This window comes from Panthera onca, chromosome B3 (assembly GCF_046562875.1).
Source record: "Panthera onca isolate mPanOnc1 chromosome B3, mPanOnc1 haplotype 2, whole genome shotgun sequence".
NCBI classification, from domain to species: Eukaryota; Metazoa; Chordata; class Mammalia; order Carnivora; family Felidae; genus Panthera; species Panthera onca.
Genome location: NC_138344.1, coordinates 1,034,681 through 1,056,835, shown reverse-complemented (window position 1 = coordinate 1,056,835; position 22,155 = coordinate 1,034,681). Strand labels below are relative to the sequence as shown.

The window sequence follows — 22,155 nt, the reverse complement described above, 5'->3', positions numbered from 1 at the left end:
CCCACCCCCACCCCCACCCACTGCCCGCCCCAACCTGCACCCACACAGAGGTATTACTTCCCACCTTCCTCAGCCCCGTACACGTTCCTGATTCCTCCTGGGTGGCCGTCGCACAACAGTAGGCACCCCACAGGCTTCCAGAACAGTCTAAAGCCCTTCGTACTGCAGGACCCCCACCAATCCCTGCCGGTCTGCTGACCCTTTTGGTTTGTTTTCTCAGCCGTGTCCTCGAGTCTCCTCGAGTAACCCTAAAACCTGCAGAAATCTTGGCTTTCTCGAAAGCCCAGGGCCTCCTCGTGCTAATCACTCACTGAACACGAGCCACTGACGGCCACGACTGCCCCTCCCCCCCGAAGAGAGCAGAGCAGCAGGTGGAAAGGGCACAGCAGGTGGGATGCACACTGAGGAAGACGCTCAGGGCAGGGTGGTGGGGTGGAGGGCTCAGCACCACCACCCCCCCGGGGCCACGCCAGGGGGACAAGGCTGCCACGAAAGCTCTCAGTAGCTGAGGGTAGGCACTCACACCCAGAGCACCGGAAGATCCCACGGCGATGGTGCTCGGGAGGCCATGCCGTCAGGACGGCCCCCACGGGCGCAGGTGCACCTGCGTGTGGTCCGGCCACAGGGGGCTCCCGGCCTGGGAAGAAGACGGATACGGCCGCGTGCCACAGCCACCGGACGCGGGCCACTCAGCTCTAACACAGGCTCTCTCTGCCTTAATTCCCAGATCACAGGCAGCTTCTCTTTGTTATCTGGCTTCTAGTCTTCCTGATCCGGGAACACATTTATCAGACTCACTTTCTTCCCCCTCGACTCTTACACCAGCATTCTGCGGCTCACGCACCAGGCTTTGGGTTATCATGCGTCCTTCTTTAGAAGACCGACCCAAGGGAGCTCTCCAACGAGCTAAGACAACTATAACCTCAGTGTGGCGGCCAGCCCCCGGTCCTGATCCCGGCGGAGCCCCGTCTCAGCGACCACTGGCCCTCCCGATGGGCTCAGGCCCAAAGCCAGCATCGGCCTGAGCTCTGTGCACCTGTCAGGACAGGACGGACTCTCCTCCAGCCACAAACGGTCCCCAGATTCCAGGCACTCAAAACACTCTCTCCTCCACGTTCTGTGTCCACAGCGAGTAAGCGAGGGCCCGTGCTCCGCGTCACCTTCCCTCCGGGACTCACGCTGAGGGAGCAGCCACCTTCTAGGGCTTTCTCTATCACCGGAGCAGAGGGGAAGGGAGGACGCGGTGAGGTCCTCTTAGAGCTTAGAGCTCCCACAACATCTCTCCAGCCAAGCAAGGCGCACGGCCGCGCCTGATGTCACGTAAGCAGGGAAAAGCGACCCTCCACGTGCCCAGAAGGAGAAAGAATCAGAATGTTTATGAACAGAATGAAGAACCACACCACATACACTGCTTATTACCTTTTGGAGAAACCCAGTTCCTAGATGCAATACGACAAGTTTAAAATATGTGTATTTTCGACGCTTCAGGTGGCCAAGATGTATGTTTCTAAAATATATCTGGCTTTCATCCACAGACCCTGAAAACGCCTCAGAGCCATAAAGGTGGAGTGGGTATCATGTCATTAATGAAGGTGACTTTGGACCCCACCCGAGGGCTGTGGCTGGTTGCCAGGAGGACCAAGGGTGTTATTAGAGGCTTGGACCAATCTGCAGGGAGGGGAGAAGGGCTGAAGGCTGAGTCCACGGCCACTGGCCGAGTCAGTCGTGACCATGTAGCAACGAAGCCTCCGCAGAACCTGAGAGGAGGGCTTCCTGGCCCCCTTTTCAGACAGCTTCCACGTTTGAGGGACCAGGCTGGGCCCCCAGCCCTCGGAGGACAGACGCTCCTCTGTTTGGGCCCTTGCCCTCCGCAGCTCCTCGGCTGGCCGTTGATTCACATCCTTTCTCATATCCTTTAATAAATGGCAAATGGGAAGCGTTTCTGGGAGCTGCTCTGGCAAATTAATTGAATGCAAGGGGGAGGCGGTCGGAGCCTCCAATCTGTAGCCGGTCAGCCGTGTGAGGCACACGGGACAGCGGGGGGCTCACCACCTCTGTCTGAAGAGGGGGAGGGGGCTCACCACCGCTGTCTGAGCAGGGAGGGCGAGCCGGGTCCCGCGGGACGGAGCCCTCACCCTGTGGGATCTGACGCTGTCTCCAGCAGCCAGGGTCGGAAGTGAACTGAATTCCCAACACCCTGCAGGTGTCCAGGAGCTGCCTGTGTGGGGGGGGGCCCAACGCCCCCGACGCTGGAAATCTAAAAAGACTAGTTAACAACACTAACTACTTTAAACGTTTTCTTACGGGGAGCCAGGCAGCGCTCTAGACGCTGGAGATACAGCAGCAAATAAATGCCGGCCCCCGCCTCCCGAGAGCCACACGTAGTGGAATCATCCAGCTGTCATCACTCGGGCCAAATGACCTCCTCCTCATTTCTCATCCATCCAGCCAGCATCTGCCAAGCACCTCGTCACCCGCTGGGCACTGTGCTAGTCTCAGGAGACGCAGGGTCAGGGTCCCCGGGGGCTCACGTTGCGGGGACACGGCGAGCCATCAAGAAGGATGGGTGCCAGTGACACATCCGTCACACAGGATAAGGTGACCACAGTATTGTATTTCAAGCGCTCAGAGAGAAGACGTGCCTCGTTCTAGAGAGAAGCCTTTTCCAGTGATTCTCCAGCTGTGTTCTGGGGAGCCATTCGGGGTTCCGGAAGGGGGCTTCGGGAAGTCCCGCTGCGTGAACAGGCTGCCACGTTCCTCCCCACTCTTCACTCCGTTTCGTGTACTTACCGTCATAGAAGGTTCGATTAAAACCGGGGGGACTGCTGATCTGATGTGATGCTGCTCTCTCGTTTCGTACGTATGAAAATAAACGCGCCGAAGAGTTACGTCCCCAGGCTCATACGACCCCTGAGCAGCACTCCTGAGGCGGGCTGCTAACCTCCACGGCACTCTGTCCTTCCTTTTCTTTTTCTTCCTTTCTTTTCTGATTTCAACGGACACAGACTGCAGGTAAACTCCAAACACTAAGATCCAAACGTTCGTGGGCAAAGCTAATCAGGGAGGCTTTAAGGACATGTTTGCAGAGGAATCTGGACCCTTTTCCCAGCTGGTTTGAGAGCGGGCGTCACCACCGGGCAGGAGCAGAGAGCAGGGCTGTCCCCTGCCTTCTCGTCCTCCGCGGGCCACGTCCCTGCCCTGCAGGCACAGTCACAGCTGCAACACCAGTTTCCGCTTCACGTTTTGTCAGGATTCGAGAAAGGGTGCATGTCGGCCATCGTGGGTGAGAAAACCCCAGGCGGGTCCTGCGTGCCGTGGACGGAGGCGGGACCGACCTCCTGACCTCTGTGGAGCATGAATGTTCCAGAGGCAGCGTCGGAGAGTTGGTGAACACGGAGGCTTTCAGAAGCTGGAAAGCCTCATCAGTGTTGCCCGCAGCCCTCGACAGGGAAAGGAAAGGGCTCCCTCCTCTTTGTCTGTCTTCCAAGTACTAAGTGCGCTAGCTTCCTCACCAAACTCATCAGAAATGCAAATAAACTGTTTGATCTGCTCCCTCTCTGGCAACTGACAATTTATTTTCACACAGTCCCCGATATACACAAATCTCAGACACACGCACCGTAAGAATCAGACTTGATTTACCAGACGCTGAAGGTTTTCCCTCCAGACGCCAGTAAGCTAAGAAAATCTCTAACTGCTCTCTTTCTGCAGATTCGCCTCTGGCTCCTGCTCCAGCCTCCGGTGCTGCCCGGGAAGGCAGCCCATCCCCGGGGCTCGGGGGTCGTGCGACTCTCCCCACAGTGCCGGGAACCTGCCTCTCCCTCACTCTCTTCTCTTCACCGCTTGAAATACCGCAGCCAGGCTCTCGGGGAGCCGGTGGCGGCCCGGGGCTCATTCCAGAAGACCTCTGTGGCCATAGCAGGGCGCTGCCCTCCACCTACAGGGCAGGCTCCACGGGTGTCGTGGTTCCCGAAAAGGGGAGGGAAGGACCTTTTACCGACCCCCTCCGTCCCAGGGAGGTGATGGCAGCGGCTGCTGGAGGAACCGGAGCCTCACTGGCCTCATGAGCTGCCGCCAGGCTCCTGGCCTCTCTTCGCGTCAGGCGTCAAACCACAGCCGGCTCAGCCAGAGCAAGAAGCCTGCCCCCTCCCAGGGACCCCACCCCACCCGCGAGAGAACCGGGGTCGCAGCTTCTTAGGATAGGCCTCTATTGTTTACAGCGGAGACTCTGGGTTCTTCCCCTCCTCTCAGGACTTCGCCCAACGTGTGCACAACAGTTGAACACAGGGACGCTCTCCCCGCAAAGCAGTGCTGATGGGGCGCTGTGACAGGTAAGCGACTCAAATGCCACCGCACCGGCAGCTCCCGGCACCCCGGGGAGCACACAGGCGATGGCTCCGGCTGGACTGGACGGCGGGGAGCACGACTGCTCGCTCAGGCGGGGCGGCGAGCCGAGCAGGTAGGGGAGCCAGGGTGCACGAATCAGACGGCAGACGAGCGCTGGCTCGGCCACCCGGGCCCGGCTTCGGTGTTTCCCGGCAGGTGAAGGGGCACACCAGATGCCCCGGGAACAACGAGGACCCCGTTTCCACCGCAACGTGACTGGACATCCGGACTTAAGTCGTGGACGGCCCGGCCGGCCCACCTGGGGTTGGTCCCGGCTTTCCGGCTCACTTTGCGCCCCGGAGGGGTCAGGCTGTCTGCACACATAGCTCATAAAGTTAACCCTCAAAATACCGTTTCCTACAAGCGGATTTTCGGCCGTGAAAACTTGCCCCAAACTGCACGGTCGCTTCCCCTGTTCCCCTTCCCGGATCCCTGATGTCTCCGCCAGCTTTGGCCGAGCCCCGCACCCCCCCCGCCCCAACACCTCTGCCACCGAGCCCAGGGCGCAGCGCCCAGGCCCGCAGAGCTCAGAGCCCGGCGAGGGCAGGGGGCGCGCCCCGGGCCGGGCGGACACGCACACACGCGCACTCACGCGCACACACACGCGCGCACACACACACACGCACACACACACACACACACACACACACACAGACACTCCCGTGCGCCCCCGCCCCGCGCGTCCCGGGCTCTCCGAAGTTACCTCTGAGGCCCCCGCGGGGCTCCCGCTTCTCTCCGGCGGCGCGGCGCTCGGCCTCCAACGCCGCTTCTGGGGAAGGCTCCGCGCCCCCCGGCCCCGCTCACGGGCAGCCCGGGGTGGGGGTTGGGGGGGGGGGTCCGCGCTCAGCCGAGCGGCGCCCCCCGGGCTGCGGGCGGGGCCGGGGCGGGCGGGCGGCGGGCTGGGGCGCGCATGGCCCCGGGCGGCCCCGGCCCCGGTCTTTTGTCTCGGGCTGGGGGCGCAGAGCCGCGCGGGGCCGGGGAGCCGGCGGCGGAGAGGCCCGGCTGGCGGCTCGCGGTCGCCCGCCCCGGGGCGCGCAGCGGGCGGGGCGCAGGGGCGGTGACTGCGCGCACCCCGGGGACGGAGGGGCGGGCCCGGGGAGGGGCGCGGCCGGAGGCTGCGGCGGGCGGGAGCGGGCGTGCGGGCGCAGCCGGAGCTCGGTCCCGGGTCGCGGCCGCCGCGCCGGCGGAGAGCGAGCCGAGGCTGCGCGCTGGAGGCGGCCGGGCGGCGGGAGCAGGGAGCGCGGTTCGCGTCTCGCCGGGTCCCCTGAGCTGAAGGTGACCGCGCCCCCGGGGCCGAGCCGGCCTGAGCGGAGTCCTCGCCTCTCCGCCCGGTGCCCCCGGCTCGCCCCTCCCGGGCCTCCGACTCCGCAGTCTGTGGCGAGGCCGCGGCCAAGTGGTCCCTCCGCTCGTTGATTTTCCCTCTTGGCCGGTCTCGGCTTAATTGGTACCCAGATTGGCGACTGGAGGTCATGTGACCATCCCGAACACACACACACACACACACACACACACACACACACACTCGCCCGGCGAACCAGGAGTGGGTTTGCAAAAGTCAGATTGGGCGCAAGGATGGGCACCGGCAGCCTTTGGCGAGTCGCCCTGTGCGTCGCAGTGGGGCTGAGACGCAGCTGCTGCCTCGGGTGCCACCGTCTCTACAGACCTGTCCCTGCGGCTGGCCAAGCTCGCCTTGAAAGCCTTCGGGTCCCCTCGGCAAGAGAAGCGCCAGAAAAAGTCGTTTCAGGCCCATGCGATCCCGTTTCAAAAGGAATGTAAAACCCCCATGGAGTGTCGGTCCCTGCGCGGGGACAGGGCCCTCTCCGTGGGCCGCAGGCGGTGGCTCTTTCCGGAGCACAGCCAGGATGCCAGCGCGGCCTTTGCTACCTGTGGTCTGAGCCCGGAGCGGGGTGGGGGTGGGGGGGGGGAGGGGGGCGGGGACGGGACGGTGGGGGGGGGCACGCATATCCCACCGGCCTCCCCTCCCTGCCTGTGGCTCCCGCAAGGCTCTAAGAGTGAACCTGCTGATTGATAATGAACGGACACTTCAAATAAGGTCTGATCAGGGTGAGCCGGGCGGGCGGCTTGAGTTTCCCCAAGCTCCTCGCTGCGGGAGTTTTTAAATCACCTGACTTTGGTATCTTTTCTCCGGGAGGTACAAGCCCCTTCTGTGGAGGAGACAAGGGGACTCCAAGGCCGAAGATGCGAGTCAAGTTTGTGCGGTGCCTTCCACCGGCTCAGGGACTCACAATTGGTGCCAGCACTGCCTCGGGTCTCTGGTCCGAACACGGTCTGTGACAAAGAGAGGCGTAATCCCAGAGAATACCGTGTCAGGGAAGGAGTCTGGTGATACCTAGAGATCTGGAGACTCTCTGGCCCCTCGAGTTCAGGTGATTTCAGACCCAAGCAAAATACAGATCTATTTCTCCAAAAAAAAAAAAAATGAGGACGGGGGTGCCTTGTGCAGCAATTGGGACGGGGGCTGTGCCAGGCCCCTGTTCCCTTCTCCAGGTCGTCCTTTCTCGTTCTTCCTAGGGTTTCTCTGTGAAGGGCCACCACAGAGGTTCCGGGAGGAAAAATGAGCCCAAATCTGCTTTTTTCTCCACCAGTTCAGCCGAGGCAGGCTGGACGTTTATTTAATTTCTTTCTTCTCAAAAACCGTTTTGGAAACCAACGTCTTAAATTTAAAAAGGCGTAAAATGAACATGCAGATTATAGCTCTCTGACCCTAAAAATCCCTGGATTGCAGCCAGGTGTTTGCTAGGGGATGTTCACAGTCACAAAGAACTCAGCCGGTGGTGCTCTTCCCTCCCCCACCCCCCCCACCCCCCCCACCCCCCCCCACCCCGCTCTTGATTTCCCTAAGACGGTGCCAGACTCCCCCCACCCCCGCAGGCCTTCACAAGCAGTCCCCCCACTTCCTGTTTGGCTACTAAGCCCTCCTCAGGAGAGACACAGGTGCACAGGTTAGCCCTCAGCCAGGCGCTGTCCCCCACGACGCTCTGGGAAGAGACACCCCCTTTACTTTTCTGGGCGCACGGCGCGTAGCCCTGTGCCCACCGCATCCCACCCACCTGGGGGAGTCCTCACCGGCAGACTCACTCCTCTGCACCACCCCCAGGGCCAGAATGCTACCAGACCACCCCCACCGTTCGTCCACGGACCCAAAGCATAAAGGCTGGGGAGAAATGAGGAATGCATGCCTTCGTCGCCCAGGATAAGCAAGGCTTTTAATTTCGTTTGTTTATTTTTTGGTGTGGGGAACAGGAGGAGACAAGGGGATGAGACGGGGGCGGGGCAGGGCACCTGACATGGAGACAGCAATGGAATCAGCACCCAGAGACCATCCGGCTTTCAGCCGCCACCCCCATTCCCGTGCGTCCCTCCCAGATCCCCACGTGCCACCTACAACACCGCTGCTCAGACCCAGGTGAGGCCCCAGGATGGAATGGGCGGGGCAGCACTGAATTTGGGATCTGGAGACGGGAGTGTGGACGTCTGCTCCGTGATACAAGCCAGCCGTGTGGACACAGACAAAACCCTGCAACACGCAGAATGTTGCTTTTGCTTCGGCTTAATGTCTGGGCTGAAGAACATGGAACGGAATTCGAGCTTGGTTATGAACCCCAATAAATCCGTGGGGATCCATGCGACCCAGTCTCAGCGCAGTATCCCACTCAGGGAAACATAGTCCAGCAGCCGAAAGAAATCTATCCTTAATCCAGTAGTTTATCTGAATTTCTCAAGGACAGCGTCTTCCTCTCTCGTCATTCCTCACCTCAGTTATTTCAGAGCTTTTCTCTCTCCAGGACCCTCCATATCTCTCCCAGGCCCCCATATCTCTCCAGGACACCCATATCTCTCCCAGACCTTCCATAGCTCTCTCAGACCCCCATATCTCTCCCACACCCTCCACATCCCTCCCAGACCCCCACATGCCTCCTGGACCCCCATATCTCCCGTAGGAAACATTGTTTCTGTTTCTGTTTCTGCCCCTTCCCCCGCTGCTTTATAAGATCTCCATATTCGCCGTCCTCCCTCTAGAGGGGAAGGGCGAACCGGTCGGAATCAGGCTTCCCTTTTGTGACAGAGGTAGGGAGAAGCCTGTGAACACTCATGCAAGAGCACCTTAGGGTCCATCATAACTAGGTCTCCTCTGGGCACGTTTTAAAAGGCCCTCCTGAGTATTAAGAAAGGCGCTGGGTGTGGCAGCAGCAGACAAGCCTCTTGTCTCCAGCTCCCACCCCCCACCCCCCCCCCCCCCCGTCCTGGTTCACTTGACACGGCTTGGACCCTCTGCTGAGCTCAGTCTCACCTCCTAGAATTGGGTAGGATCCTTTGGGGGGTCATTGTGAAGCCTGAGTAGATGCAAAGTGTAAGTCTCATAATTGGCAGGTGTTTGTGGCTTTTAAGGTGACACAAGAGAGAAGGAAAGAAGAAGGGAGAAAGAAAGTAAGAAAGAAAGAAAGAAAGAAAGAAAGAAAGAAAGAGAAAGAAAAAAGTGAGGAAGGAAGGGGAAGGGAAGGAAAGAAAGAGAGAGGGAGGAGGAGGAAGGAGGGAGATGGGAAAGGATGGGAAGGGAGGAGGGGAAGGGGAAGGGAAGGAAAGAAAGAGAGAGGGAGGAGGAGGAAGGAGGGAGAGGGGAAAGGATGGGAAGGGAGGAGGGGAAGGGGAGGGACGAGGGGAGGGGAGAGGGAGGAGGGCAGACGGCCATCTTGGGCATCTAGGCAAACGCCTGAGTGCACGGATGAGCGGGGAGTTGAGGCCCACGAAAGCTGTCCCCCACCCCACCCCACCCCACCCCCGGGCTGCAAGTCCCAGCCGCAGTCTCCTTCTCGGAGGAAGTGTGCCTCTGCTGGCTTGACAAAACGGCGGCACCAGGAGCCAACAAGGCCATGCCGCTGGCCCAGTGCTGTCTCTGACCCTGAGCCATCCAGGAACCCCGTATCTTGGTCCCGTGTACCCCAGGCTTGTCATCTGCCAGCACAGCACTTACGGCCCGGCCCTGACCCTGGGGCTCCCTGGATCCCATCCTCCTAAACTCGCCTGTCCTGGGTCACATCTGAGGACTCCCAAAAACGCACATGGCACAGAAATGAATGTCCGGGGTCATTTCAGACCCTGGTTTCCGAGCTGCAGGAGGAGAGCGGCCTCTCCTGTCTACGGCCCAAGGAAAGCCTTTGCGACACACTGTCCCTTCCCAGGCCGATCTCACCAGGGGCAGGGTTTTGGGGCACAGAAACAGGCTTCTGAGACAACGTGGGGTTGGTGGGGTGCAGAGTCACCGTGCGTCCCTAAGCACGTGGCTGTGGGCTGCGCGGGGGAGGCTGTCGTAGCAGATTCCGACCACGTTTTCGTGGGCTCGGTGTCCGCAGGGGGCCGCTGCCCAAACCTCCGGGAATGCTGTGTGTCGGGGGAGGGGGTGCTCAGAGCCCCGCCCTGCTGCCTGGGAGCCTCCCCGGATGAGGCTGGAGACCAGGGGCCTCTTCAGACCGAGGTGAGCCCGGCAGCCCCGTGGTCGTCTCCAGAAGGCTGGGTCCCAGGCTGGACGTGTCCCGGTTGTATTTGGACCTCGGATGCCACGCCTCTGCTTTGCACGTGGCCCCTTCCAGGCACAGGCTCCCGCTGGGGTGTCTGGCAGGTGCGGAGGACATTGGTCATTCTGGGCTGCCCAGATTCTAAATTCTCTTCTTAGTTTGGAGAAAGTTGCCATTTTGAACCCTCAATGTCCCCTCTCCCCCCCCCCCCCAACCCCTGGCGGACGGGGAGCGGGTATTGGCCAACCCAGGGCTCCTGCCCGACGCCATGAGTCTGAAGCCAAAGAATCTGGGGGCGCTTCGGAGACCGTCCCACCCCTGGCTGGCATGTGGCATCCGGGGCGCCACGTGGGAGCGCCGTGACTTTGTGACTGCTTACGTGGGACGGTGCGGCGAGAGTCCCCAGCGGGAGTCACTAGACCTTTCTGGGTCTCTCCACGGCACCCGGGGGATTCGGGAAGCCTGACCCCTGGAAGTGCCCGGGACATAGCAGGGGCTCAGTGTTGGTCACACAGTCAGGCGTCCCTACAAACACTGCGGAACGTGAGTCTCATCCATTTCCGGAATTTCACCCGGGCGGCCCCCAGCCCGACCTGACGCTAACCCCACAGCACGCACCTGGTGCCGGGCAGCGTGGATTTGGTTTGCGTGATCTGCTCTCTTGCCGAGGCCGGACAGACGGGGATGGAGCCCCGGCCAGGGCAGTGAAATGACCTCGCCGAGGCCCCCCAGAGAGCGGGCCTTCCCTCAGGCTGATGCAACACGGTCCCGGCTAGACTGAGCTTCTGACAGAACGTGGTTCTAGGTCCAGCGTGCCTGGGGACACCGCCCGCCAGGACAGAACTCGATGGAAAAGAGTATTTGCCAGAAGTCCATTTATGCCGCCCCGAGGTGGCCGTGCTGCGTGGGCTGTTTTGTGATCGCGGCAGGGCCGGCCTCTCGTTCTGAGATCCCAGCGTTTCCCTGGCGGTACCCGGATCCCTGAGATCGACAAAAATATTTTTAGGGGTTGGCAAACGGGCACGCCTGCAGGTTTCCCCTGAAATAGCCCTCTCCTGTATCCCGTCAGGGATGCCGGGTTACCGGATAACCTGACTCATCCAGAATCGCCTACCAGCTAAGCAGAAGACACAGCCTCGTTAGCACCGGATCGCAGGGAGGAACGCATCTGTTTATTCCGTGAAAACGCCAAGGGCCACGATGTGCCAGGCCCTCTGTCGGCTACGCCGGAAAGCTGAGACGTCGCCAAGTACCCATGAAGAAGCTACCGCACGCCGGGCACGTACTCTGAGACTGACCTGACTTCAGCCTCACAAAAAGCCTCTAAGGCAGGGAATGCCGCGATTCCCATTTTACAGACGGGAAATCAGAGAGCAGAAAGGTTTCGTTACTTCTCCAGGATCACGTAGCTACAGGAGCCCGAGCAGGGAGCTGGCCCGGGCCGTCTTCTCTAGAACACGGTCCCCTGGTGCGTGTCCTTGCGCTACAGAGATGAGTGGCACTGGGCTCCGAGAGCCTCGGGGCCCAGGGGAGGGACAGGTGCCCAGAACGTCCTTACAGCTCACAGGGTGGTCAGTGAGTACAGAGGGGCACGGGGATACTCAGGAGGCGGCTAGGCCATCTGAGGGTCACAGCGCTGTCACCTTGCTTATTGTCCAAGCAATTGCTTCTTTTCTTTTTTGGAGTGCGTCACGCACACAACAGCACAAAATTTTACAACGTCCAAAAGGTACCAACGAGTCACCCTGTCTAGAGACACCTGCCCGACCAGTGTCTTCCTCCAGAGACAGACCATACAAGGAAAAGTGGATCGGTGTTTCTTATTGCAAAACACCGACATTCTGCACACGTTATCTCGCACACTAATTGTTTTCACCACCAAGATATTTTGGAGATCACTCCATGTCGGTACTTGTAAGGCTCCTTAGTCCCTCCAGCTGAACTTTCACCTCAAGATACACATAGATTCGCCTGGTAGCTGGCTTGATCTTTGCACGGTTGCATCGTGTTCCGTTGTACAAATTACCTTAATGTATTTAATGAGCTTCTACTACACACCCTGAAGAACAAACACCTGCAGGAAAAATCCTTAAATGTAGAGCCAATGAGTCAAAACGTGACTGTACCTTCCTGATATTAAAAATTTACCCTCCGGGGCACCTGGGCGGCTCAGTCGGTTAAGCATCCAACTCTTGGTTTCGGCTCGGGTCATGATCTTACGGTTTCATGAGTTCAAACCCCGCATCGGGCTCTGTGATAATAGTGTGGAGCCTGCTGGGGATTCTCTCTCTCTCTCTCTCTCTCTCTCTCTCTCTCTCTCTCCTTCCCTCTCTCTCTGCCCCTCCCCTACGCACGCTATCTCTGTATCTCTCAAAATAAATAAACACACTTAAAAAAAAATTCACCCTGCACTGAGGTTATACCAGTACATACTCCGAACAGATCAGAAAAAGTTATCTGCATGATTTCGATTTTTTGGACAATGTGACATTTTCTTCATGGCCCCACTGAAAGTCAGATTCCTTTCTCGAATTTCTGTTTGCCGGACAGAGTTCAACATATGTCAGCGCGCTTACCGTCTAAATGCGTTTGGATCTCCTGTGCCTGCTCCCCTCTCTGACAGCGACCCAAGGGAGCTTTCTTGGTGGCGACACGCCTTTCTCTGTCCACACCCCCTCCCGGCCCCACAGCACCGCTCTGTGAAGGTTGACCCCGGATTACTTGGGGCAGAGACATCCAAACGTCACCTGCCCGCTTTGGGATCAAGGCTGCAGCCTGGTTTTCTCCTCTTTCCGTCTTCCCCGCTCGCCTTTGTCGAATCTCTGAGTCTCTAAGTCACCTGCTTTCAGGATTTTGTGTCCAAGCCGACGCGCACGCGTGAGAACCGCTCGCACAGATCAAAAGGACACCTGTCGTAGTTTCAATTCTGTGGTCATTTCGAGTCAGGCTTCCTATTACCCTTCCGTTCACTACATGCCTGCGGCTTCTTCGCATCTGGGGGGGCAGATTTTGATGATTTTCAAAGATGGCGGTGTCTGCGGCCCACCTTTGTGGCCGTAACGGACCCAACCACCCACTTCTTTGGACGGTGCTCCGTCACTCCCGTCACCACGTCGCTACCACGCCACTCCCTTAGGGTCTCCCCTCTGCACGCTCTTCCTCTGCCAAATACTGGCTTTTTACACACTTACCTTTATGTCTTTAAATACATTTCCCCGCTATCCAGAAGCACGACGTTCCCGGGACACCTTCCAAACCCAGAATGCTGTAAAACAAAAATGCAACTGCTGTTAATTTAGGTGGGGAATGGGTGTCCCCAGACGAAAAGAATAAGCTCTCCTCCCTGTTCCCATACCTTGGGACACACCTCGCTGATGGACGCAGCGCACGAGCGGAGACAAGCACAGATGCTCCCAGAGGGTCCAGGGCTCTGGAGGCTGGATGCCAGGTGCTGAGTGTGGTTCTAGGGAAGGGACTCGGGGGCTGCTCGCAGCTAGGGGGCACTCGCGGCTGGGGGTACACTAGCGTCTGGGGGGCATTCATGGCCGGGGGACACTCACGGCTGAGGGGGCACTTGCACCCAGGGGGGCACTCACGGCAGGGGGGGCACTCAGGCTGGGGGGCACTCACACCCGGGGGGGGCACTTGCACCCAGGGGGGCAGTCACAGCTGGGGGGCACTCACACCTGGGGGCACTCACGGGCGGGGGGGCACTCACAGCTGGGGGACACTCACGGCTGGGGGGGCACTCACACCCGGGGGGCACTCACGGCTGGGGGGGGGGCACTGCCTCTCTAACGGCTCACTGCAAAACCAACACTGAGCACTACTTTCTTTTTGCTGTGTTTCGCTTTTGTCTTTCTTCATAAAGGCCGAAGTCCTCTTTGGGGTTTCCTGGTGGCAGAAACAGGCACTGAGGCCGAGTCTTCCACAAACAGAAAGTGGCGTGACGCCAACTTCTGCAAGATGGGGGATCCACGCGCATCTTCATTACTTGATCATCAGCTTTAAGTCACGCCAACCCCCTGCACCCCTCGTCCCAGTCACAGGTTTCGTTGGAAACATAACGTGCGTGTGGCGTGCGCACTCTCGTCCGTGCGTGGAGCGTCACCAGGGTGCCTGGCAATAAACGGACCTACCTCGCCGGTCTTGTTGTGGACGGTGACTCCGTTCGTCTCTTGCGTAGCTAAATTTCATCGTCGAGCCGTCTATGTTTATATGGCAGAATGTTACTCGGCCGTCAGTCCTGCCACCCGCAACGACGTGGATGGCTCCAGAAGGTACGACGCTAAGTGAAAGAAGTCGGTCAGGGAAAGACAAACGTACAGGATTTCGCTCATATGTGGAACTTAAGAAACAAAACAGATGAACAGAGGGGAAGCGAAGGAAAAATGAGATAAGATAAAACCAGAGGGAGGCAAACCGTAAGAGACTCTAATGATGCAGAACAACTGAGGCTTGACCGGGGGGGGGGGGGGGGGGGGGGCTGGACGGGGGAGGGGCGCTAGGAGGGCACCTGTGGGACGAGCGTGAGCGCTCGGGGTTGTATGTAGGTGACGAATCACTGGCTTCCACTCCCGAAACCAGTATTACACTACATGTTAACGAACTAGAATTTAAATTTTTAAAAACGTAGGAAAAAAAAGAATGCCGTGTGGAAACCACACACCCTGTGTTCTTAAATATTAAATATTTTTCTCTTGTTTTTACGCTCGGCAACAGCTTAAAGCCTCTTCCATGAAATCCTCAGCCATCTTCTCTCTTGGAGCACCTTACTGGGAACTGCTCTGCTGCCTTTTGGATTGGGTCATTTTCTTTTTTTTTTTTTTTTTTTAAATTTTTTAACGTTTATTTATTTTTGAGACAGAGAGAGACAGAGCATGAACGGGGGAGGGGCAGAGAGAGAGGGAGACATAGAATCGGAGGCAGGCTCCAGGCTCCGAGCTGTCAGCACAGAGCCCGACGCGGGGCTCGAACTCACGGAGCGCGAGATCTTGACCTGAGCTGAAGTTGGCCGCTTAACCGACTGAGCCACCCAGGCGCCCCTGGGTCATTTTCTTAAAGAAGCTTGAGACCAGCTGGTATTTCTTCTTTTCATAAGTGATTAATCTTTTCACCTGGCTGCTCAAAGGATTCTTCCTTCCTTATTCCTTTCCTCCTTCCCTCCTTCCTTTCCTCCTGCCTTCCTTCCCCCCTCCTCCCCTCCCTTCCCCTTCCTTTCCTCCCTTCCTCTTCCCTTCCTCCCTTCTCTCCTCCCCCCTCCCTTCCCCCTCCCTTCTCCCCTCCTCCCCTCCCTTCCCCTTCCTTTCCTCCCTTCCTCCCTCCCTCCTTCCTTCTCTCCTCCCCCCTCCTTCCTCCCCTGCCTTCCCCTCCCTTCCTCCCTTCCTTCCTTCCTCCCTTCTCTCCTCCCTTCCCCCCTCCTCCCCTCCCTTCCCCTTCCTTTCCTCCCTTCCCCCTCCCTTCCTCCCTTCCCCTTCCCTCCTTCCTTCCTTCCTCCCTTCTCTCATACCCCTCCCTTCTCCCCTCCTCCCCTCCTTTCCCCTTCCCTTCCTCCCTTCCCCCTCCCTTTCTCCCTCCCTCCCTCCTTCCTTCCTTCCTCCCTTCTCTCATCCCCCCTCTTCTCCCCTCCCTTCCCCCTCCCTTCCTCCCTTTCTCCCTCCCTCCTTCCTTCCTTCCTCCCTCCCTTCTCTCCTCACCCCTCCCCCTCCCTTCCCCCCTCCTCCCTTCTCCTCCCCCCCCTCCTCCTTCCCTCCTTTCTTCCCTCCTTCCTTCCCTCACTCCCCCCTCACTTTTAGCAGACACTATTTGTTGCTGATAAGTTATCAATGGTTCCCGGAACCCAGTGTATACCTTTGGTCTGTAAGTTCAAACCTTCTTTCATTTCTGGAGAGTTTTCATAAATTAGATCTGGAAATGTCTCCTGGCTCGCCCCCCTCCCGGTTTCCCTCCCTCCCTCCCTCAGGCCTGCCTTGCCAGCCCCCTCCGTGTGCATCGTGTGCATCGGCCTCTTTACCTCCCTTCCCTTCCCTGGTCTGGTCCAGGGAGTCCTCTCCCCTCCCCATGTCCCCTCCATGTCCCCCCCGCGTCTCCCCCCATCCCCTCATGTCCCCCCACGTCCCCTTGCTCCGTCCCACATCCACTTGGAGCCTCAGCTGCACACAGGCGGTCCCTCTGTCCCGTGGCTGAAGCCACCACTCACACTCAGTGGTGTGTGCCCAGTGGACAATCCTGGCCTGCGGTTCACGGCCTCCACGCAGGACCCCTTTCTCATCCCAGGCCAGTCCCCGCGGGTCTCTGGCTCCCAGTGAAATCCAGTGTCTGGATATTTGACGGCTGTCCTGGACAGGGGACAGAAATCTCCAAGGATGCTCCCCCTCCCCGTCCCCGCTCTTCCTGTCCCTGTCAAACGGGGTTCAGGGACATTCTCCCCGACCCTCTGCTCCAACACAAGGATTTTTTTCCTCCTTGGGGGCCTCCTCCACCCCCTGCTTCAGGGCCTCGCACCGCCTGGGGGAGCCCTCTCCCCTCCGTTTCCTCCTGGCTTCCTCAGGGACGGGCTCTGTTGCGGATGTCCGCTGGGGGTCCAGCCTAAGAGTAGTCACCCTCCCCACCCCTGCAGCTCAAGGTCCAGCTGACTGCCCTCCCCACGGGGCCACCCTGGGGCCAAGGCTGCAGGGACCGGCAGGTGCGGGTGGCCCGGTCTGGGACCTGGGGTGAGCAGGCCTGCATTTGGGCCTGTCTGGGTGCTCGCCCCAGGTCCCCAGGCCGCAGCCGCCCCGGCTGGTGCTGACCCACAGCGGACCCACCCACCACGGCACAGACACGGAAACTGGAAGACGCATTTATAAATTCTACAAAAGCAGCTTCCTGTCTGTTGAATTGAATGATAAACAATTTGGCTTATATTTTTGTGCATCTTCTTTCCTACCCCCCCCCCCAATAATTTGATTAAAAGTATGGGTTTGGGCAAAGTGGGGTCAACAGCAAAACCCAGCAAACAGCAACTGGCATCTCACACTGCAGAGTCTGAGGACAGCGTTTCAAGGAAATGTCCAGCCCTCCCCGGGGATGCTCCGCGAGGCCAGCGGCGGAGGGGTGGGGACCCCGGCTGAGGGTGTAACACTGGGGGAGTGAACAAGGCTGAGAGCCATGCGCGAACGGTGGGCCAATATCAGCAAGAGGGCCTGTGCTAGTCCGACAAAACTGGGGGCCACGGGCAGATGCCACCAGCAGGGTTTGGAGCTGGGGCCAGAGCGGCAGCGGCCAGCGTGGTCAGGGGCAGCCGACAGCGAGACGGTGGGGTCCAGCGGTGGCTTCAGCCCGCCCGCCGTTACTGTCTGTGTGCAGCAACCACCGCCGGTTAAAGGGCGGTGAAGGGGCCAGCGCAGCGACAGCCAGCCTCTGCCTGCATCAGGGGCGTTATGGGCGTCGGACGAGAAAATGAGATATGAAAACCCTCCGGCAGAATCCAAAGGCAGCATTATCATCGGTGTTTGATCGGGTGTGGCGGATGCATTATTCCACGTCGCAAGTCTCCGGTGAATCCAGGTGCTTAAGGGACAGCGAGTTCCCGAGCCCTCGTCAGCGAACGCCTGTTTCGACAGTTCGCTCCTGGCGCGGAGATGCCCGCAGAAGGCTCACCGCAGGCTCCAGCCAGCCCGTCCTCAGAGGTGAGCCGGGCTCCAAACTCCCGGGATGCTGGTAGGAGCGGTTGTCACAGGAAGCCCACGGCCTGGCCCTTTGTTTGTTTTCTTTTGCATTTACTTAGTCAGTCACTTATATTTTCATTATCTGAAAGAACGAGGGTAAAAGAAACACACGAATGAAGCAGGCTTGACTCCGAGCTCTGTATTTGTTACCAAGCTTCTTCTAAACAACAGTGTTCGAGTCGCAGGGGCTTTGCAGAGACGGCACAAGAGATGCCCAGGTACCCTAGACTGGATTCCACCTGCTGCTACCATCTGACGTTAACAAGGTTCACCCGTCACGAGCGACGACCTTGCGTTGATGCGTCCGTACGAACTCCGGTCGCCCAACATCTTCCGGGCCTCCGTCGTCTGCACCCACTGCCTTGATCTGTCCCAGGACCCCCTGTGGACACTGCGTCGCATTTCCCCGCCGTGTCTCCTGGGGCCAGGACGGCTTCTCAGACCCCCCCCCCCCCCCCACCTCGTTTGGGATGCCCTTGGCAGTTTGAGGCGGGTCAGTATTTTGCAGACTGTCCCTCACTTGGGTTTTCCTCATAGTTAGACGGGTTCTGGGTTTGGGGGGAGGCAACCACGGAGGTGAAGTGCCCTCGGCACACATCAGACCGCAGGGACCTACCGCCGGTCCGGCGCATCACCGTTGCTGCTACTTTGGTCACGTGGGTCACGCTTCTCCACCGCAAAGTCGCCCTGTTTTTCCCCATTTCTGAACCATATTCCTTGGAAGGAAGGCGCCACGTGCATCCCACACCGACTTCTTCCAGATAACAGACGAACGCGATTGCCTTTTCTCCCTCGCTTCTTTACCTCCTCGGCGCACGCTGAAATCGCTGCGGACCCCCGAGCATTTATTCCAGCGTTGGGGAACGGTCCCCCCCGTTCCCCCCCGGGGAACGTCCCGGCTCTGCTGCTCCAGCCGTGGCCACCGGCAGCTCCATCCGGGGCCCCCGGACTTCCGGCCCACGGATCCGGGGGAGAGGTTGTCTCGGGCCACCGAGGGGTCATCTGTGACAGCAGCGTCACGGGGTCACCGCTCCAGTTCCGCGCGGAAGCTCCAGCTGTGCCTCACTGCTTCCACCCTCGGCCCCACGTCCCTGCCAACCACGCACGTGACCGCGTGCGTACGTACGCACACGTCTTACTACCGAGACGCTACACCCGTATGCGGACACACGCGTATATACCTGTGCGGACACGCACATAGATTAGCAACAAAATTGCTTTATTGTCAAACAGGTGCTTGCATAGTGATAAAGCTTAAATGTACACGGGAATTACACTTTACCAAAGGCCTTAAGAGCTCCTGCGGGCTCGTCCGCTACTTGAAACATCTGACCTGCGCTCGCGTCTAGCGGCGTCCTTCACCAAGACGGGATTCCGTGTTTTCACCAGGGCGACTTTCCAGCCACAAGGCGCACTCGCGGACTCACACGGATAAAAGCCGCCCACTCCGTGGGGTCCTCCCAGACCCCACTCCAGCGCCTCCACCTGGCAGGACCCCCAGCCCACCCCCGTGGGCACCCCCCAGCCCCCACCCCGGTGGGCCTTCCCAGCCCCGTCTTCAGAGACCCTCTGTGTGCACTTCCCGCTACCCCCCACGTATCAGGACCACGGGGTCGTTTGGGGACATTCCTCATGGATCCCATCTCTTCCCTCCTCCAGTTACTACAGGTGCCAATGAGCGGTCTGTGCCCACAGGACACACGGGGATGGGTGTAGGTCGCCCCCTGCAGAGCAACGAGAACATCCTGTCTTAGCTCCGTTCATGTGTTCAAAACATTTTGTTTTAAATCTTCATTACCTAGGCTTTTAACATCAAATGTATGGTTGTTTCCTTTTCCATTATAATGTCCTTGAGATTTCCAATTTAATTAAAACTATCTTTTAAAAGCTATCTTATGAAATTTTTTTAATTTTTTTATTTTTGAGAGAGAGAGAAAGAGACAGAGCACAAGTGGGGGAGGGGCAGAGAGAGAGGGAGAGACAGAATCCGAAGCGGGCTCCAGGCTCTGAGCTGTCAGCACAGAGCCCGACGCGGGGCTCGAACTCACGAACTTCGAGATCATAACCTAAGCTGAAGTCGGACTTAACCGACTGAGCCGCCCAGGCGCCCCTTGTAAAAATTATTCTTAATCGCACAATTAATATGTGAAATTCACGCTTGATTCTTTTTTGTTTCCTCCTAGTATCTTTCTGTTTCCTGCTGGAATGTATCCTGTAGCTCTCCCTTCCGGAGAGTCTGTGGAGGTAAACTGATCGGAGTCCTTATAAAAATGCCTGCATGTCACCCCCCAGTCGGATGATGACGCACCGAGAGGACATTCAAGCAGCAAACACACCCCCTCCTCCCCCAGCACCTTGTAGACTTCCTCTCTCACCCCGGGCTGCTGGGGTGAGCCTGATTCTCATTCGGACGTCGATATTCTGCCTGTGTTTTCTGGGAGTTTGGAGAATTTTCTGTCTACATCCTTGCAGCTGAAATGCCACACCGCACGGCCGGCTGTCGTCGCGGACTTGCTCCTCAACTCCCCCTACGTGGCAGGTGTGCGGACCACGGTCTGTCCACAGTTGGACGAAACGCCGCGCTCTCGTGGTTCCCCGATCCCGCGCCCCCGCCCGGTCTACGTATTCTCCGCCTCTCACGCTGCAGTTAGATGGCTGCTTCCGTCTCTGGACTGACCCCCGCGTCCCTGGACGTTTCCTTTCTACGACCCGCACCTCCCTCCTCTGCGGTCTGGGAGGACGCCTCACTTCAGCCTACGGCTCACTCACAACCCTTTCCATCCGCTATTCAACTCAGTCCCCGGGGACTTGATTTCAGCGTTTTGCTGTTAGTCTCAAGGTCTTTGGCATAAACGTCTTTCTGGTGTCACGGGTGCATCTGCTCTCGGCGGGGCTGGGGGGACAGGAAGTCCCCTCGGCACAGGGCGGCGCGCACGGCTGGCGGAAAGAGAGGCACAGGTGCGCCGCTGGGGACGCGGCCGCCCAGGGCCCAGTGGAAGGTCGGCTCCCCCCGATAGTGAGTGCTTCCCTCTTGGTTTAAATAGCAGGGGAGGCTGTTCTGAGTCATGTGATGGCTTCGGAGACTTGCAGGACCACAGGAGTCACCGGCGGCCCCTCCCGGCTAGTTAATGCCACGTCATCAGCGGGTCTGAGGCTGTCCAGTCCCTTGTTGTCCAAATACCACCAGGGAGCAGGGCTGCTGTGCCTCCCAGCTCCCTAGCAGCCCGTCCCCACGTCACGGCCTGTCCCCAGGTCACAGTCCGTCCCCACAAGGGTGAAAGAGTCACACCACATCCAAAGCCACAGCCCAGCCAGATGGGTCACCTTAGAATTGTCTTCCCTTGTTGGGACACATTGTCTCTTTTGCAGGGGACTGGCTTTCCCCGAATGTTTACTGGCTCTTCCCCGTGCCCGGTCCTGCTGGCCGAGGTCTGGCCGCTGACCTGCCATCTAGGAGAAGGGGACAGACCCCCCCCCCCCCGCTGCCCCACAGAATGCGTGGTGCCTGCTGGAGCCAGGCCACGTGGCTGGGCTCAGGGCATCCGGGCGCAAGCGTCCCCTGTCCTCTCAGGGGCCGCTGGCCTTCCCGGTGCATGTGCCTACAATCACTCTTCCCGCAGGAGAACATTCCTGCTGCCCGGAGAGAGGGGAGACCGTTTGCGTGGGGTCAGCCCAGCCGTCAGACCCCCCCCCCCCATCCCCGATTCTGGTCCCTCCGTTCTGAGCCAGCACCCACCCGGTGTCCCGAGGCTGCCCCCCCTTCCCGAGCCAGACCTCCAGGGCCCTTCCCGGATCCTGGACCGCGAGTATCCAGGGTTGCTTACGTGCGAGGCAGCACGGAAACAAGTTTACACCGAAATATTTTATCTAAATAACATCAGGGCCTCTTATCAGCTTTTCTGCTTGACTTTGGACAAACAGTTTCATCTCTCCGATTCCCATCTCTTCGGCGGCAATTGAAGGGTCCCACGAGATGATCTGTAAGTTCTTTCCACCTGAAACCCTGTATTTACACATCAAATGCGCGGTGTGACCGCCACAGCCAGGCTCCCCACCCCCACATTCCCGCAAACACCCAGCCTCCCACGGTGACCCCCAAGGACAGCCAGCGACCCGTCCTGCCCCGCTCGACCCTGCCTTCGCCCCTGGGTTTACCGTAAAACCTCGGTAACTTGGATGACACTAATATCGAATGTGTGATCATCCCGTGGCTGGACCAAAGTTTATCTTTGTTTCCACGGAAAGTGCAGATAAACGGGGTCAACAACACTCCCAAATCCGTGTTCAAAATCCTGAAGAAGGAGCTGTTTCTCAAGTCCCTGCGCGCATTTTCGACACACGCATTTACATCCACCAGGAACCAGCTTTTAACCCACAGCGTAAACACCAGATGGCCTGGCGGCCGGGACTCTCGTCTGCGTTACCCCGGCTCCTTTCCCGTGGCCCCGACGCATGCCCGCCCCACACTTGAGAACGGGAAAAATCCCGTGCCACGCAGCAGAGCACGTGACCCACACTGCAGCGGA

The 22,155-nt window shown here is 58.9% G+C and overlaps 1 protein-coding gene across 2 annotated transcripts in view; it reads right to left on the bottom strand.

Annotated features, from left to right (window-relative positions):
* TMED3 (transmembrane p24 trafficking protein 3) overlaps positions 1-22,155 on the bottom strand; it is an 83,070-nt gene that overhangs the window by 12,482 nt on the left and 48,433 nt on the right. Inside the window, exon 3 of one of the 2 annotated variants that reach the window (XM_078449119.2) lies at positions 16,785-17,711. The exons of the other annotated variant lie outside the window; for it this stretch is intronic. Within the exon in view, the coding sequence (XP_078305245.2) occupies positions 17,697-17,711 (15 nt within the window). The 3' untranslated portion in view covers positions 16,785-17,696. Of the gene's footprint in view, positions 1-16,784; positions 17,712-22,155 lie in introns of those variants that run through there. 2 annotated transcript variants of the gene reach the window in all.